Raw genomic sequence first — 14238 nt, 5'->3', positions numbered from 1 at the left:
GTAACTTGAGTGGGATAGAAATTTGAATGTTTTGCTGAAGAGAGTGATCAAGATACCTTTTCTGAGTTGGGTCATATCGTATGTTACAAAAAGGAAAGTCACATGACTTCTACTGTACCATGTGTTAATCATATTTTTTCATAAGGGAAAACTCAACCATTTGCTTTGATACATAATTGCTTGAGAAATTGATTTTGTATCCTTTAAGGATACTCTTTAGGATTCATTAAGGTTATGGAATGTTGAGGAATATTTATTTTCCTTTTTTTTTAAATTGAACTATACTTGATTTACAGTATTTCCCCTTTTTTTTGAAATGATAAGGAATGTCAGAGAAGTAAACTTCTCAGAAATACAGGTCTTTCCAAATTTAGATTGCACTTATTAAAATTACAGCTGAGGTTAATTGTAGATTGTGGTGCATATTCAATTAAACATGCATTTAATCATTTATTCTAAACATCTATGTAATTACTCCTTAGAGGAAAAAAAGGAAAAGACTCCTTTAGAAGCTTTTAACACAGTGAAGACTTGAGTTGCAGGTGGACAGCTTTGTCGCTTGCTCAGAGGCCGTCAGAATCTCCAAAGGATCTTAGGGCCTGCCAGCCTCGCTCTCTGACTTGCATATTTGAGGTAACTCATGTGAGTTGCCTGACTGAAGAGGGTTTAGGCAGGACTAGTTTACCTAATCTCACTAAGCCTCAATTTCTTATCTGGAAAATGGAGACAATACTAACAGCACCTACTCCATTTGGTTGAAGACTGGTTGAGCTACTGTGTCTAGAGTGCTGAATGTGATGCTTGTCAGATGTCCACGAAGTGTGAGCAGCAAGGTTAATGCCAAATATCAACAGGAGTCAAGGTCAAGGGGAGCCTAGAACTCACCAGCTCCTTCCATCCTCTTTTATCCACCCCCTCCATGTCAAAGGTATCTTTCCCCTCTACACACTCCTCCCCATACCACCACCCGCCCCCCAACAATCCCCCCTTCACCCCCTGCAGAACCGTAATACAATCAGGAACATTTGGACACTTTGAACTGATCCTTTTACTCACCCTCCCATCCCCGCTTGGCCCCTGTGTCTATTGAGGTTCACAACAAAGCCGCTTTATTTAACGTCTGATGCTGGGCCCCGGCACCGTCCACGCTGATGCCCGATGGCTAAGCAGAAAGTCTGGGCTGGTCCACACCAGCCTATTTACTACACCGTGCCTGGCACAGTGTAAACATGAGCAAGAGACCCTTCCCGGGGCACCCAGCCTACTGCTCCTCTGTGAGGGTATCTGCAATAAACTTTTATAATCACAAGCATTATAGGACTGTGGATGTGACTGTCATTACAAACAGAAAGGGAAAAGCTATTTGCCTAAGTGGTTTGACAACTATTAACTACTTCACAAGAATAAAGTGATATTACACCTTTGTTGTGAGAGTTTGTTCAATATTTGTTACCCAAAGGAACCGTAAATGTGGCCTTAATAATAGAACTTCAGTTTATTATTTAAGTAACCTAATGGAAGTTTAATAAGTAAACTCCAAAAGTACTTTTATCTCCATAAATTAAAAACTATTTAGATTTCATGATGTGTGCCTCTTCCTACGGGGGTGTGTTATTTTTTCCTCCAAAATAGTAATGGTTAAACCAGATATTTTTTATTTCTTTTATAAATACTATATAGCATATATAAATGAAACTATGTGTTTGTGTTTCCAGTATCTATGGAATAGCTATAAAGCAGAAACAAGTATAACTGCTTTGTTAAAATACTGATGCAAGCTAATAATGATAAACCATTATCTGCCAGTTTCCAGGTAGGCTATATAGAATGGTTAGACCAGGTAGAATGCCAAACAGAAGATTTTGAAACCCAAGAATATTGTTCTAAAGTCAAGATCACAGTCCCTCACTGCACGTGGAATACAGAAGAAATAGAGTCAACCCAACCTTATTCAAGTTGATATAGCTCATAGTCATGATCTGCATCAGCTCGTTCATGTGAATCAGAGACAAGAATATAGTTTAGTTTGTGTGATGTCACAGTAATAGGTTACAGGAGAGAATTATCCAGGCCTTTCAATGGTCAGGCAGTGCTGTAATGAATATATCTTGTAAAACTGATCAATGACTGGTGAGTCCCATATATAAAAAAATAAAATGTGCTTGTAGAAAAAAGAGGGGGCTCATGGACACACTATCGAAAAGTATCGTCTACTAATTAAGAATTTCCTTTAAGCGGTAGGTCCTGTGATTTGTGAAGTGTTTGTTTACAAGTCATTAAATCTAGCTACTCACCTGACTGAGGGGTATGGGGAGAGGATTTGGGGGGAAAGAGAAACTCAAAAGAAATGTGAAGGCATCGTGAAGGAAAGACAGTCTGGACAAAACGCCCATGGAGTAGCTGGTAGCTGTCTAATATTATACAAGTCAGTGTCAAATCGTCCTTGATGATGAAGGCCCGGCTGTATCAGGATATGCTGCCATCTGCACAGTGAGGCTTAGACTGGAGGACCACTAAGGGTCTCTCTTAATTTCATCATCTTATTATTTTTTTCATATTTATTTCTTTGGCTGCACCAAGTCTTGGTTGGGGCACATGGGATCTAGTTCCCTGACCAGGGAACCCCTACATTGGGAACTCAGAGTCTTAGCCACTAGACCACCAGTTCAGTTCAGTTCAGTTCAGTCGCTCAGTCGTGTCTGACTCTTTGCGACCCCATGAATCGCAGCACGCCAGGCCTCCCCTGTCCATCACCAACTCCTGGAGTTCACTCAGACTCACGTCCATTGAGTCAGTGATGCCATCCAGCCATCTCATCCTCTGTCGTCCCTTTTCCCTCCTGCCCTCAATACCTCCCAGCATCAGAGTCTTTTCCAATGAGTCAACTCTTCCCATCAGGTGGCCAAAGTACTGGAGTTTCAGCTTTAGCATCATTCCTTCCAAAGAAATCCCAGGGCTGATCTCCTTTAGAATGGACAGGTTGGATCTCCTTGCAGTCCAAGGGACTCTCAAGAGTCTTCTTGCAGCACCACAGTTCAAAAGCATCAATTCTTCGGCGCTCAGCCTTCTTCACAGTCCAACTCTCACATCATACTTAACTACTGGAAAAACCATAGCCTTGACTAGACGGACCTTTGTGGGCAAAGTAATGTCTCTGCTTTTGAATATGCTATCTAGGTTGGTCATAACTTTCCTTCCAAGGAGTAAGCGTCTCTTAATTTCATGGCTGCAGTCACCATCTGCAGTGGTTTGGGAGCCCCCAAACATAAAGTCTGACACTGTTTCCACTGTTGCCCCATCTATTTGCCATGAAGTGATGGGACCAGATGCCATGATCTTCGTTTTCTGAATGTTGAGCTTTAAGCCAACTTTTTCACTCTCCTCTTTCACTTTCATCAAGAGACTTTTTAGTTCCTCTTCACTTTCTGCCATAAGGGTGGTGTCATCTGCATATCTGAAGTTATTGATATTTCTCCCAGCAATCTTGATTCCAGCTTGTGCTTCTTCCAGCCCAGCGTTTCTCATGATGTACTCTGCATATTAGTTAAATAAGCAGGGTGACAATATACAGCCTTGACGTACTCCTTTTCCTATTTGGAACCAGTCTATTGTTCGATGTCCAGTTCTAACTGTTGCTTCCTGACCTGCATACAGATATCTCAAGAGGCAGGTCAGGTGGTCTGGTATTCCCATCTCTTTCAGAATTGACCACCAGGGAAGTCCCAGATTTCATCATCTAATGATTCTCCATAAACCAAGCTATAAGCGCAGTCGGCTTTGATTTCTTGTCTCTTTTTTCCTCTAATAATGAGGGCCAAGCATTCCTCCTTCGTGGGAGGAACTCCTGGTTTGTGAAGATGGAGCTTGTCGAAATGTATTGAAATGAAACACTAGTCATGCCTTCCATCCCTCAAGAGCCACACCGGGCTTCACTGCCTCCCAGAAGCCCTTCTGTGCATCTGCCCCAGCCCGCTGCCCCAAGTTCCCAGGACACGTAGTGTCTGGACTCCAGCTTCATCCTTCACTCTGTGTGCTCGCGGCTCCATCAGCGGCAGCGGGAGGCTCTCTGTGGTCAGGGAGGAGGGTTTTGTACTGACTTTCCATTTCCGAGTGATTATCCTAGAATTAACTTCACTGCTCATTCCAGCTAGCAAAAACCTCAAACCCAAAGAAGCCCGGTCCTCCCTAATCAGCACCAGCTCCCTGCAGCCCAGCTCTGGGGAATGTCACTCCTTGGGTTCCCCTGGCGCCCTGTGCAATGACTATCACTGTGCCCAAAGCCCAGCCGCATTTCTCCCTTCAGACTTGTTCTCCAACGTCTGCAATCACTTTTTCCAGTTTCTCTGTGTTCCCTCTAAGCCGCCACATGCCTCCCCCCTCAGCAGAGCCTCAGGGCTCCTCCTTCTCAGAGAAAAAAGGAGCCAGTGGACGGGAACCCCTCTCCGCTCTGGTCAGCTTCCGCCACTTCTTCAGGGCCCCCTTTCCCTCTTCTCCATTTTTTTAGCAAAACGATGGGATGGCCTTGTTTATTGTAAAACACTGTTGGCCACAGATCGGTAGAAAGTCAGTGAATGTAGGAAAAGCGGGAGAGGGATTGAGGAAAGGAATTGAGAGTCGCTGGTTTATTGGCCTTCTCTTTGTTATGGGGGGAAAGTCAAATCAATGTGGAAGTGCTATCAAAAATCTGTTGATTCCAGCAGAATTAGTGAGTCAAAATTACTATTTTGACATTGTTGCTTAGATACACTTTGTACGTACCTGTTGGCTGTTTGGAGGAGCTGCCTCCCCAAAGCCCATTTCCTTCAGGCAGGCTTGGAGCCCAGTGACCCCAGCCTACCCAGGAAGGAACATCCCTCCTTTGGACTCAGCCCCTCTCTCCATCCTCACCGTCTCTCTCCTTCCAGGCTTCTGAGAAACTAGCCCGGCCCAGGTCGGCCTTCCCCCCACCTCCCCTCCTCAGTGTCCCGGGCCTGGCTTCCTTTGCTGTCCTCCACCAATCCCCCCACCCGAGGCCCCCTGACACCTCCCGCTGCCACACTCCAATCCTCGTCCTACTCCACTTCATGCCTTCATCCTCAGGGCCTTGCACCCTCTACCCTACCTCCTGGAAACCCCCTCCCCCTGCCCCTTCCCGCTCCAGGCTGGCCCCTCCTTCACCTCCACCCCCGCCCTGGTCCTGCCTCTGTCCTGCTTGCTCATGGTCTGATGGCCTCCTTCCTCCCAACACCTATCACTGTTGGAACTTGACATTGGGCACTTCTTCCATTAATGTGTGGACCTCTCTAGACACAGTGTGAGAATGAACAAAGGTCTCTGCATGGCAGCCAGCAGAGTGGATGCTCACATAAAAAGGATGGATGTGGAATACATATCAGTGAGGGAAATTCACAGATTACACATTCCACTGGGGCTGGAAGGTTGTCATGCTTTACCACAAATATTTTTCTGAGCAGGAACCAGATAGAGCAAAAAGGATCCCCAAAGTGTCTCTCTTCCCGCTGGCTTTCCAAAGAGATACTGTTACCAACACAGATGTCAGCAGCACGAGGGAGGGAGGGATGGATTTCTATGTTCCCACTTCTAGACTGGGTTTTGCTTTCTCAGAAATTGCTAGAAGCTGAGATGTGATAGGAATCATTATGTTCTCTCCAACTTCTATTTAGTTTGGTGAAAGCAATATGAAGTCGGTTGCTCCTTCACTTTTCCTTGTCACCCTATAAATTTCCTCTGCTCTTATTTATTCTCTTCTATTTCCACAAGATATTGAGAAATGGATTTAATTGCTATCCAGCTTTGTTCTAACTGTGCTTGTCACAAGACTTGGTTTTCAGTTCTGATTCTTTTTTTTCCCTCTGAACTTTGACAGTCCAGTGCTAACATCAAGATGTATAGATGTTAATTTTTCACAAATATACTCAGAATTATTTAATATTGTAAGATACTTGAGTAAACTGAATGGGAGAGATTATATGATTTTAAGTTAGTCTAGTGTCTTGATTAAGTGGAAGTTTCATAAGTTTTTATAGGCCATAACACAAAGGAGATTTTAATAGTATAGTCTAGAATGGGCTAAAACTGATGCTTGATAAAGTTATTACCATAATTTCATAGCAACAGATTGTAATTTGGCTTTGCACAAATACAGTTGATACAGCATTATCCCAAGAAAACGATTTACTTGAAGAGGTTATAGAGATCATCAGTTTATATGGGCTAATGATTAAGGTTGTTTGGGGTGAATATAAAGTGGTTATAGGTTGTAATCCAGTACAATGCATTTAGGGGATTATTTTGATTATCTTGGAACATAAATATTCTCTAATTATATTTTATAATTTGCTGTTTTAAGCATCTGCTGCTGTTTATACATGTGGTCCCCAAAATGCGCCAAAGTGCCCAGGGCGTTGCAGCAAATTCCCCAGGAGTGCCCTGGGATATTTTAAAATTTCAAGGGAACCATGATGATCTCAGCATCTGCGAGACACCATGCAAACTACTAATTTGAGGGAGTTCACAATCTCAACTTCATGCTACTTCCTCTAGTACAATGATAATCTTTGGGAAACTGAAATCTTAATGGTTATGCTAAAAAAACAAAACAAAACAAACAAACAAAAAAAAACAAATACCACTTGAAAGTCAGCGTGGATCCAGAAATGAGGGTGGTGGTATCCAATCCAAAAATTCATGCAGGGCTCAACATAATATAATTCTATCCATGAGATTTCCCAGGCAAAATACTGGAGTGGGTTGTCTTTTCCTTCTGCAGGGAATCTTCCTGACTCAGGGATCAAATCAATGTCCCTTGCATTGGCAGGCCAATTCTTTACCACTGAGCCACCAGGGAAGACACATTTAAGTATTATGTGGATATAATATATATTTTATAACTATTGCTAATAGCTTGCATGTATGTTTTTGTCACAGGGGTTTTTTTTTTTTAAGTATTAAAGTACTTAATTTTTAGAACAAGCAATTCTTCAACATGATTCAAAAATCAAAAAACATAAAAAGAGGACTTCCCTGGTGGTACAGTGGATAAGAATCTGCCTGCCAAGGCGGGGGACATGGGTTTGATCCCTGGTCCAGGAAGATTCCACGTGCTGAGGAGCAACGAAACCTGTGAGCCACAACTTCTGAGCCTTTGCACTCTAGAGCCCTCGAGCCACAACTACTGAGCCTACTTGCTGTAACTGTTGAAACCTAGGCACCTACAGCCCACGCCCCGCAACAAGAGAAGCCACCGCAGTGAGAAACCGGAACCCCACAATGAAGAGTAGCCCCCCCGCTTGCCAAAACTAGAGAAAGTCCAAGTGCAGCAACGAAGACTCAATTCAACCAAAAATAAATAAAATGAATTTTTAAAAAAGGCATAAGAAGGAACACAGTGAGAAGTCTCCCCATCTTGGCTGATGGCAGCTCCATCTTCTGACTGTTTAGACCAAAGTGCCTTTCTGACACTCCCCGACCCAGAACTGCAGAAAATCACATCGTCTCTACTTTCAGTAGATACCCACGATCTGATTCCCCGTCTCTAACTGCACTGTTGTCATCGTGGCCAAAACAGGCTATTACAGGAATTCTCTGGTGGTCCAGTGGTTAAGACTCTGGGCTTCCACTGGTGGCGGCCTGGGTTCCATTCCTGGTCAGAGAACTAAGATCCTGCGTGCCATGCCAAAACAACAAGAGTGGCAACAACAAAAACCAGGCTGTTACTACACTTCCTTGTAACTGGTCTCCCTATTTCCATGCTTGTGCCCCTGCCCCACCCCCATGAGCTTTTTAAACCCTGAGTTAAATGATTTCATTGCTTTATCACCCAGAAGCTGCAAGGGCTCCCATATCTCTCAGAGTAAAAGCCAGAGTCTTTCTAGTGACATGCAAGGCCCTTCGGAAACCATTTCCCCTTACCTGTAACCTCAGCTCTTACTGTCTCTCCCCTCATTAATCTGTTCCAGCCACAGTGGCCTCCTTGTCCCAAGCATTCCAGGCATGTCCCCACCCCAGGGCCTTTGCACTGGCACGTTAAATCTCATCTTCTCCAAACCTTGGCCTACTGGAATCCACGCTATTTTCAATAGTTCAGTGACCCTCACCCTGTACTGATGAGCATTCCCTAGTTTTCCTGTCCTACTCTTTCTCCTTTTTCTATAGCCTTTTAACCTAGTAGACCATTCGTTTCTAACATGGTAGTTTACTAAGTTTATTGTTTTATCTTCTGACTCTTCCCACTAAAACAGAAGCTCCAGAGGGCAGGCATCTTTTAGGTGTGCAACAAATACCAAGTGAATGATATTCAATATGTTGTTTAAACCCCTAACTTTCTTCATTTTGTGTCTGTCTGAACTATATCAATAAAAGCGTATGCAAATGTGCCTCTTTAATAACGGATTGCCCATTTTCCCTGAGGTTCTAACAATTTTTGCTCTATACTCTCAGAGTAATTAGGTCCTTATACCATTGGAATCTTGCCTTCCTGGCTAATTGAACCTTTTATCACTGTGTCTAGATCTTCTTTGTCCTCAGTAATGCTTTTGTCTTATTCATTTATTTGATATTAATAAAACTAGGCTAGCTTTCCAGCAATTTTTAGTACTATGTAATATATTTTTTCTATTCCTTAAGTTGTGATGTATTTGACAACTTATGTTTTAAGTTGTCTCATGCACATCACTTACAGTTTTTAATTCATTTTGACAACTTTTAGTTTTAACTGCTAGTTTCTTTATGCCTATTGTGATTATGTATATATCCAGATTTATTTCTATCAGTAACTTTCTATTTGTCCTACTTTTGCTGTGCAAAAATTTCTTTCTTCCTGCTTGTGTTTCCTTTTTTTTAACTGAGTTTTCCCTCCTTACTCTGTTTTTCTGTTTGGAAGTTACACACTGTGTTTCTTATTCTTTTAATGTTTGCCCTTAAACTTATGGCATAATATTTAACATCTGCAGTTAATCTCTCACCTCTCCTCCTGAACAGAACATGAGCACTATAACCACTATTCTTTATTTATTTTTAAATTTTTGACTGTGACACACAGCATGTAGGATCTTAGTTCCCTGTCCAGGGATCGAACCCATGCCCCCAGAATTGGAAGCTCGGAGTCTTATCCACTGGACCACCAGGGAAGTCCCTTCTTCACACATTTTGTACATAGCCTTAATTTTCCATTCTGTATCTGATTGTTCTACTAGCTGAAGTCTTGAACATAATATCAGTTTTCTGTTAACTCTCATTTCTTTGGGCCCCCAAGTTTGATTGCACTTCATCTGTGGGAATCCTGAAGGACTGTGTTAGGAGTGCTTTCTTCCACGCACCGTTTGCATTTATTTCCCCTGGCCGTTGGGACCACTTTTGCTTCCTTCGAGAGTTCTAGTTTAGTGCTGCAGTCTTGGGCTGAGCTCCCCAGCTATCCTTCAACCCAAACTTTGAAATTGGCATTTATCTTCACGGAAGCCCCTCCTTTCAGGCTTACTTAATGGTCTCCACATGCCCTATGGATTAAACTCACTTTAGGGGAAGGAGCGAGTCTTAACAATTTCCTGTACTTTCTATGAACCCAGCAATGGATTAACAACTCTGATGTATCAAGAAACTCATTTTGCCTTTTTTTTTTTGAAACTAAGAACCCCTGCCATGCATCTTCCATTTACTTTGCAAAGATATCACTTTGCTGACAAAGGTCCATAGAGTCAAAGCTATGGTTTTTCTAGTAGTTATGTACAGATGTGAGAGCTGGACCATAAAGAAGACCAAGCGCCGAAGAATTGATACTTTCGAACTGTGGTGCTGGAGAAGACCCTTAAGAGTCCCTTGGATTGCAAAGAGATCAAACCAGTCAATCCTAAAGAACATCAACTCTGAATATTCATTGGGAGGACTGATGCTGAAACTCCAGTACTTTGGCCACCTGATGGGAAGAGTTAACTCATTGGAAAAGGGCCTAATGCTGGGAAAGATTGAAGGCAATGAGAAGAGGGTGGCAGAGGAGGAGATAGTTAGGTAGCATCACCAACTCAATGGACATGTATTTGAGCAAACTCCAAGAGACAGTGAAGGACAGGGAAGCCTGCAGTCCATGGGGTTGCAAACTTAATGACTGAACCCATAAACCTTTAACATGATTTTTATTACTAGTAACCAGGGAGTTATCACTTAGGAGCTAAATACAGAAATAATTAACCAAGAGAAGGTTCAGCTTTTTCAGTCAGGTGTCAAAAGCTGTCCTAGCCATTCATGGGAATGTAAACCAAGATGATTAACCTCTTATTCTCTGTAACCACATAAAGGTGTGCCTTTGTCTTGACCCCTGTCCAACCCACTTCCCTGTCATCTAATCCCATGGCCATATGTTTCTTTTCTTTTCTTCCTGAAGTTTCCTCTTCTGGTAAATTCAGAAGAGGAATTTACCAGGAATTTACCCTAACCCTAATATTTATTTTTAAATTAGGTCCCATAAGAAATGTAAAGACTGCATGGATGACAGTGTACCTTTTAAGTACCTCCAAAGTATAAAGAAATAGTCATATCCACTAATTCAACAAATTCTTTCTTTATGTGGCTGTGCTGGGTCTTTGTTGCGGCACCCAGGGTCTTCGATGTTCATTGCGGCAGGTGGGTTCTAGTTCCCGGACCAGGGATCAACCCAGGTCCCCTGCATTGGGAACCGGAAATCTTAGCCACTGGACAACCAACAAAAGAAGTCCCTCCACAAATATTTATATCAGAAATTAAAAGGCCCTCTTTCTCAGGTAGTATTTACAGAGGGAAGTTGCCCTGACATGTGATCAAAGGAGCTCTGGGTTGAGGCTCTGGAGAGGACGTGGGAAGATGGATAGAGAGGAGCCGGGACAGCTGGCTGTGAGGGTTCACCCCCAGAACCCCTCTCTTGCCCCTGCCATCCTGGAGGCCGGTGCCAGGCAGGGATGAGCAGGGGAAGCCGGAGCTGGGTGTGAGGTGGGAGACCATGGTGGTGGCATAGGAGAGAGCGAGGGAAGCCGCTGCAGGATGGGAGCAGGGAGGAAAGTGGTCTGGGAGGGGCGAGCATCCACCAGGTTTCCTTGGTAAATGAAGTGTTCAAGATAAGTGCTTCCCACCTAGATGCTAACAACCTGTGCCGTTTATTTTGTTTTCCTAGATCAATGAACTGAGCCATGTTCAAATCCCTGTTATGTTGATGCCAGATGACTTCAAAGCCTATTCAAAGATAAAGGTGGACAATCACCTTTTTAACAAGTAAGTACAAGCACGACCTTTTGTAGAACTGACGTGGCTGCCAGGAGTATGGTTTTTGTGAATTTCTGTAATCACATTATTTTTCAATGGGTGGGAGTAAAGTTTTGCTGATGAAGTTAATCCTGTGATAAACATAACCATCTGTCATTTTCAGAGAAGCAACAGCAGGCCCCCTTGGGTAATATCTTTTTGCCATATGGCATATTGTTCTCTATGAATATCTTATATGTTAAAAGTGATATTCTCATTACAATTTAAATGTTTGAAGCTGAAAATTGCTTGGAATTTTTTTTTAGCAGCTATAGACCTCAGCTATAGACCTTACACAAAACTCTGCTGATGATTCCTTCATGAACAGAAATGACTGCTTCCTAGAACAATAAGGAATTAAGGTGCATTTTTAAAAAATGTAATTGGAAGCCATGTTGGGCATCGAGACTATTTCTCCCTCTTTTGAATGTCATTTTAGACATCATTAGGGAGCACCTTCTGTGGCACTACACTGACAGCCGGACATACAGGGATGGATAAGAAATATCCTGCCCTGAGACTTCCCTGGTGGCCCATGGATGGGACTTTGCCTTCCAATGCAAGGGGCACAAGTTCGATCCCTGGTCAGGGAGCTGACAGTCCTACATGCCTCAAGGCCAAAAAATCAAAACCTATAAAAAGAAGCAATATTGTAACAAAATTTGGTAACTTTTTTTTAAAGACTTTAAAAATGGTCCACACCAAAAAAAAAAAATCTTAAAAAAAAATTTTTTTTTTTTTTTTAAAAGACTACTCTGCCCTCAGGGTGTTCACAGTCAGGCAAGTGATTGAAAATGGACACATGTACAAATTACTATCATTTCCTGTCGTATGTACAGAGTACCACGATAGAGGGGTGTGTGTATGTGTGCATGTGTGAACAAAAAGGAGGAAGCAATTCTGAATGAGTGGGATGAACCCCAGAGAAATCTCTCTCACGTGAGGATCAACTGTGAAATTTCTTAATAGGGCCATGTTCTAACGTGAAGCTGCTGTGTTAATTATTCTCATAATGCTCTTTAAAGGTTGACCTTTTGAGGGGAATCTTTCCATGTGAATTTAGAACTCGATATTTACATAAAAGATAAAACAGGTTGAGCCAGGAGTGAGAGAAGGTCTTGTTTTGTAAGCTTTAGTCAGAAGGTAACCCATTAGAGGGCTTCCCTTGTGGCTCAGCTGATAAAGAATCTGCCTGCAATGCGGGAGACATGGGTTCGATCCCTGGATTGGGAAGATCCCCTGGTGAAGGGGAAGGCCACCCACTTCAGTATTCTGGCCTGGAGAATTCCATGGACTGTATAGTGCATGGGGTCGCAAAGAGCCGGACAAGACCAAGGGACTTCCACTTCACTCCACCCTGTGGGGGGCATGGTTTGTACTGTGTCTGCTGCCCTTCCCTCACTCTCCAAGCCTTTCGCCTCTCTTTTACTGTCCCCCTGAACGTCTGTCCCTTCTGCCCCCGCATCTTACTGTGCATTGCAGCAGCTATAGACCTCAGTTCTCTTACACAAGCGTGTTCAAGCGAGTTCGCTCGAAGCCCATCTGTGCCTTCTGTGGGTGGGGCGCTCCAAGCACGTCATTGGCTGCAGGTGAGCAGGATGGTGGCAGATTCACTGTTTGTCCATCTGAACTTTATTCCACAATCTGACTGTTTCAGAGAAAACATGCCGAGCCACTTCAAGTTTAAGGAATACTGCCCCATGGTTTTCCGTAACCTGCGGGAGAGGTTTGGAATCGATGATCAGGATTTCCAGGTGAGCTGCTTTCATAACATTTATCTCAAATGGGTTTCACTCATGCCTTTTGCTCCGTAAAATAGAATTCATGTTTTTTTCATGTCAAGTAATTAGATAATAGTAACTTTCATTTTCTAGAAGAATTTTTCAGTGTACTTTCTGAAATAAGAGGTTCTTTCGGTTAGGGCCCGTTATCAGTATGATCTCACTGTAATTTCATTGCATTTTTTCCGAGGCCCCCATAGGGCCCTGCGGTGCAGAAAGGTTGTGTGACAGCAGCGCCGCTGTCGCCAGCCGGAGCCCGCCAGCCTGTGGGACCCTTCTGTGCTTGCGAGCTCCTGCTCTTGCGCCCCGCCACGTGAAGCTGTGCCCTGTTGCCTTCCTCCCCATGTTTGCCCAGTTGTCAATTTTGACTTCTAAAATTGAGTCGTGGGCTCTTGGACCTGCTGACGCACGGCCATTTCTCCTGAAAGCACACCTGGCATCAGTTACCTGATTTTCAGAGAGCCGGCCAGATTCATAAAGGCCAAGGATTTTTTTTTAAGAGCAGAAATCTAAGTCAGGAGATACCAGGGCTGCTTCCTGGTCTTTTATGACAGTCCAGTCATTTTATTGTGTGAATACTGACTTGTTAAATGTAATCAATTAATTAATTTCTACTTTTTGGCCACACCACGTGGCTTGTGGGATCCTAGTTCCTTGACCAGGGATGGAACCCCACCCTTGGCAGTCAAAGTGTGCAGTCCTAAGGACTGGACTGCTGAGAATTCCTGTACCGATTTATTTTAAATCTAGTAAACACTTTCTCTCATTTGCCCCAAACCAGAAATTCTAACTTATCCTGCATCACGCGTCCTATTCCCTGGGTGACCTTGCAAGGTGAATATTGACAGAGCTTATCCCGTACTTTCTCTTAAATAATAGGTCCCCAAGGCAAATCAAGCTTAGTTAATAGACTTTGCTATACATCTGTGGCCTTCCCGTCCTGTCCCACTGTTGAAAGTTTTCAAGAATTTCTCATAGGCTCATTCACGCCTGAGAAGCCTAAAGCCACCATGTTTTGAAAAAGGATCCCTAGGCTGGGAAGGTCCCCTGGAGGAGGATGTGACAACCCACTCCAGTATTCTTGCCACGGACAGAGGAGCCTGGTGGGCTAGAGTCCATAGAGTTGCACAGATTTGGACACAACTGAATCGACTTAGCACACACACACAGACAGACAGACACACACACACAC

At 43.4% G+C, this 14238-nt stretch overlaps 1 protein-coding gene across 5 annotated transcripts in view; it reads left to right on the top strand.

Annotated features, from left to right (window-relative positions):
* PIP4K2A (phosphatidylinositol-5-phosphate 4-kinase type 2 alpha) overlaps positions 1-14238 on the top strand; it is a 181839-nt gene that overhangs the window by 98438 nt on the left and 69163 nt on the right. For all 5 annotated transcript variants that reach the window (XM_004014221.6, XM_060397330.1, XM_060397332.1 and 2 more), the window contains 2 exons: positions 11138-11235; positions 12923-13019. In XM_004014221.6, coding sequence (XP_004014270.1) covers positions 11138-11235; positions 12923-13019 — 195 coding nt within the window. The remainder of the gene's footprint in view (positions 1-11137; positions 11236-12922; positions 13020-14238) is intronic.

The sequence above is a fragment of the Ovis aries genome, chromosome 13 (assembly GCF_016772045.2).
Source record: "Ovis aries strain OAR_USU_Benz2616 breed Rambouillet chromosome 13, ARS-UI_Ramb_v3.0, whole genome shotgun sequence".
Taxonomy (NCBI): Eukaryota; Metazoa; Chordata; class Mammalia; order Artiodactyla; family Bovidae; genus Ovis; species Ovis aries.
This window is presented reverse-complemented; position numbering and strand designations above follow the sequence as displayed.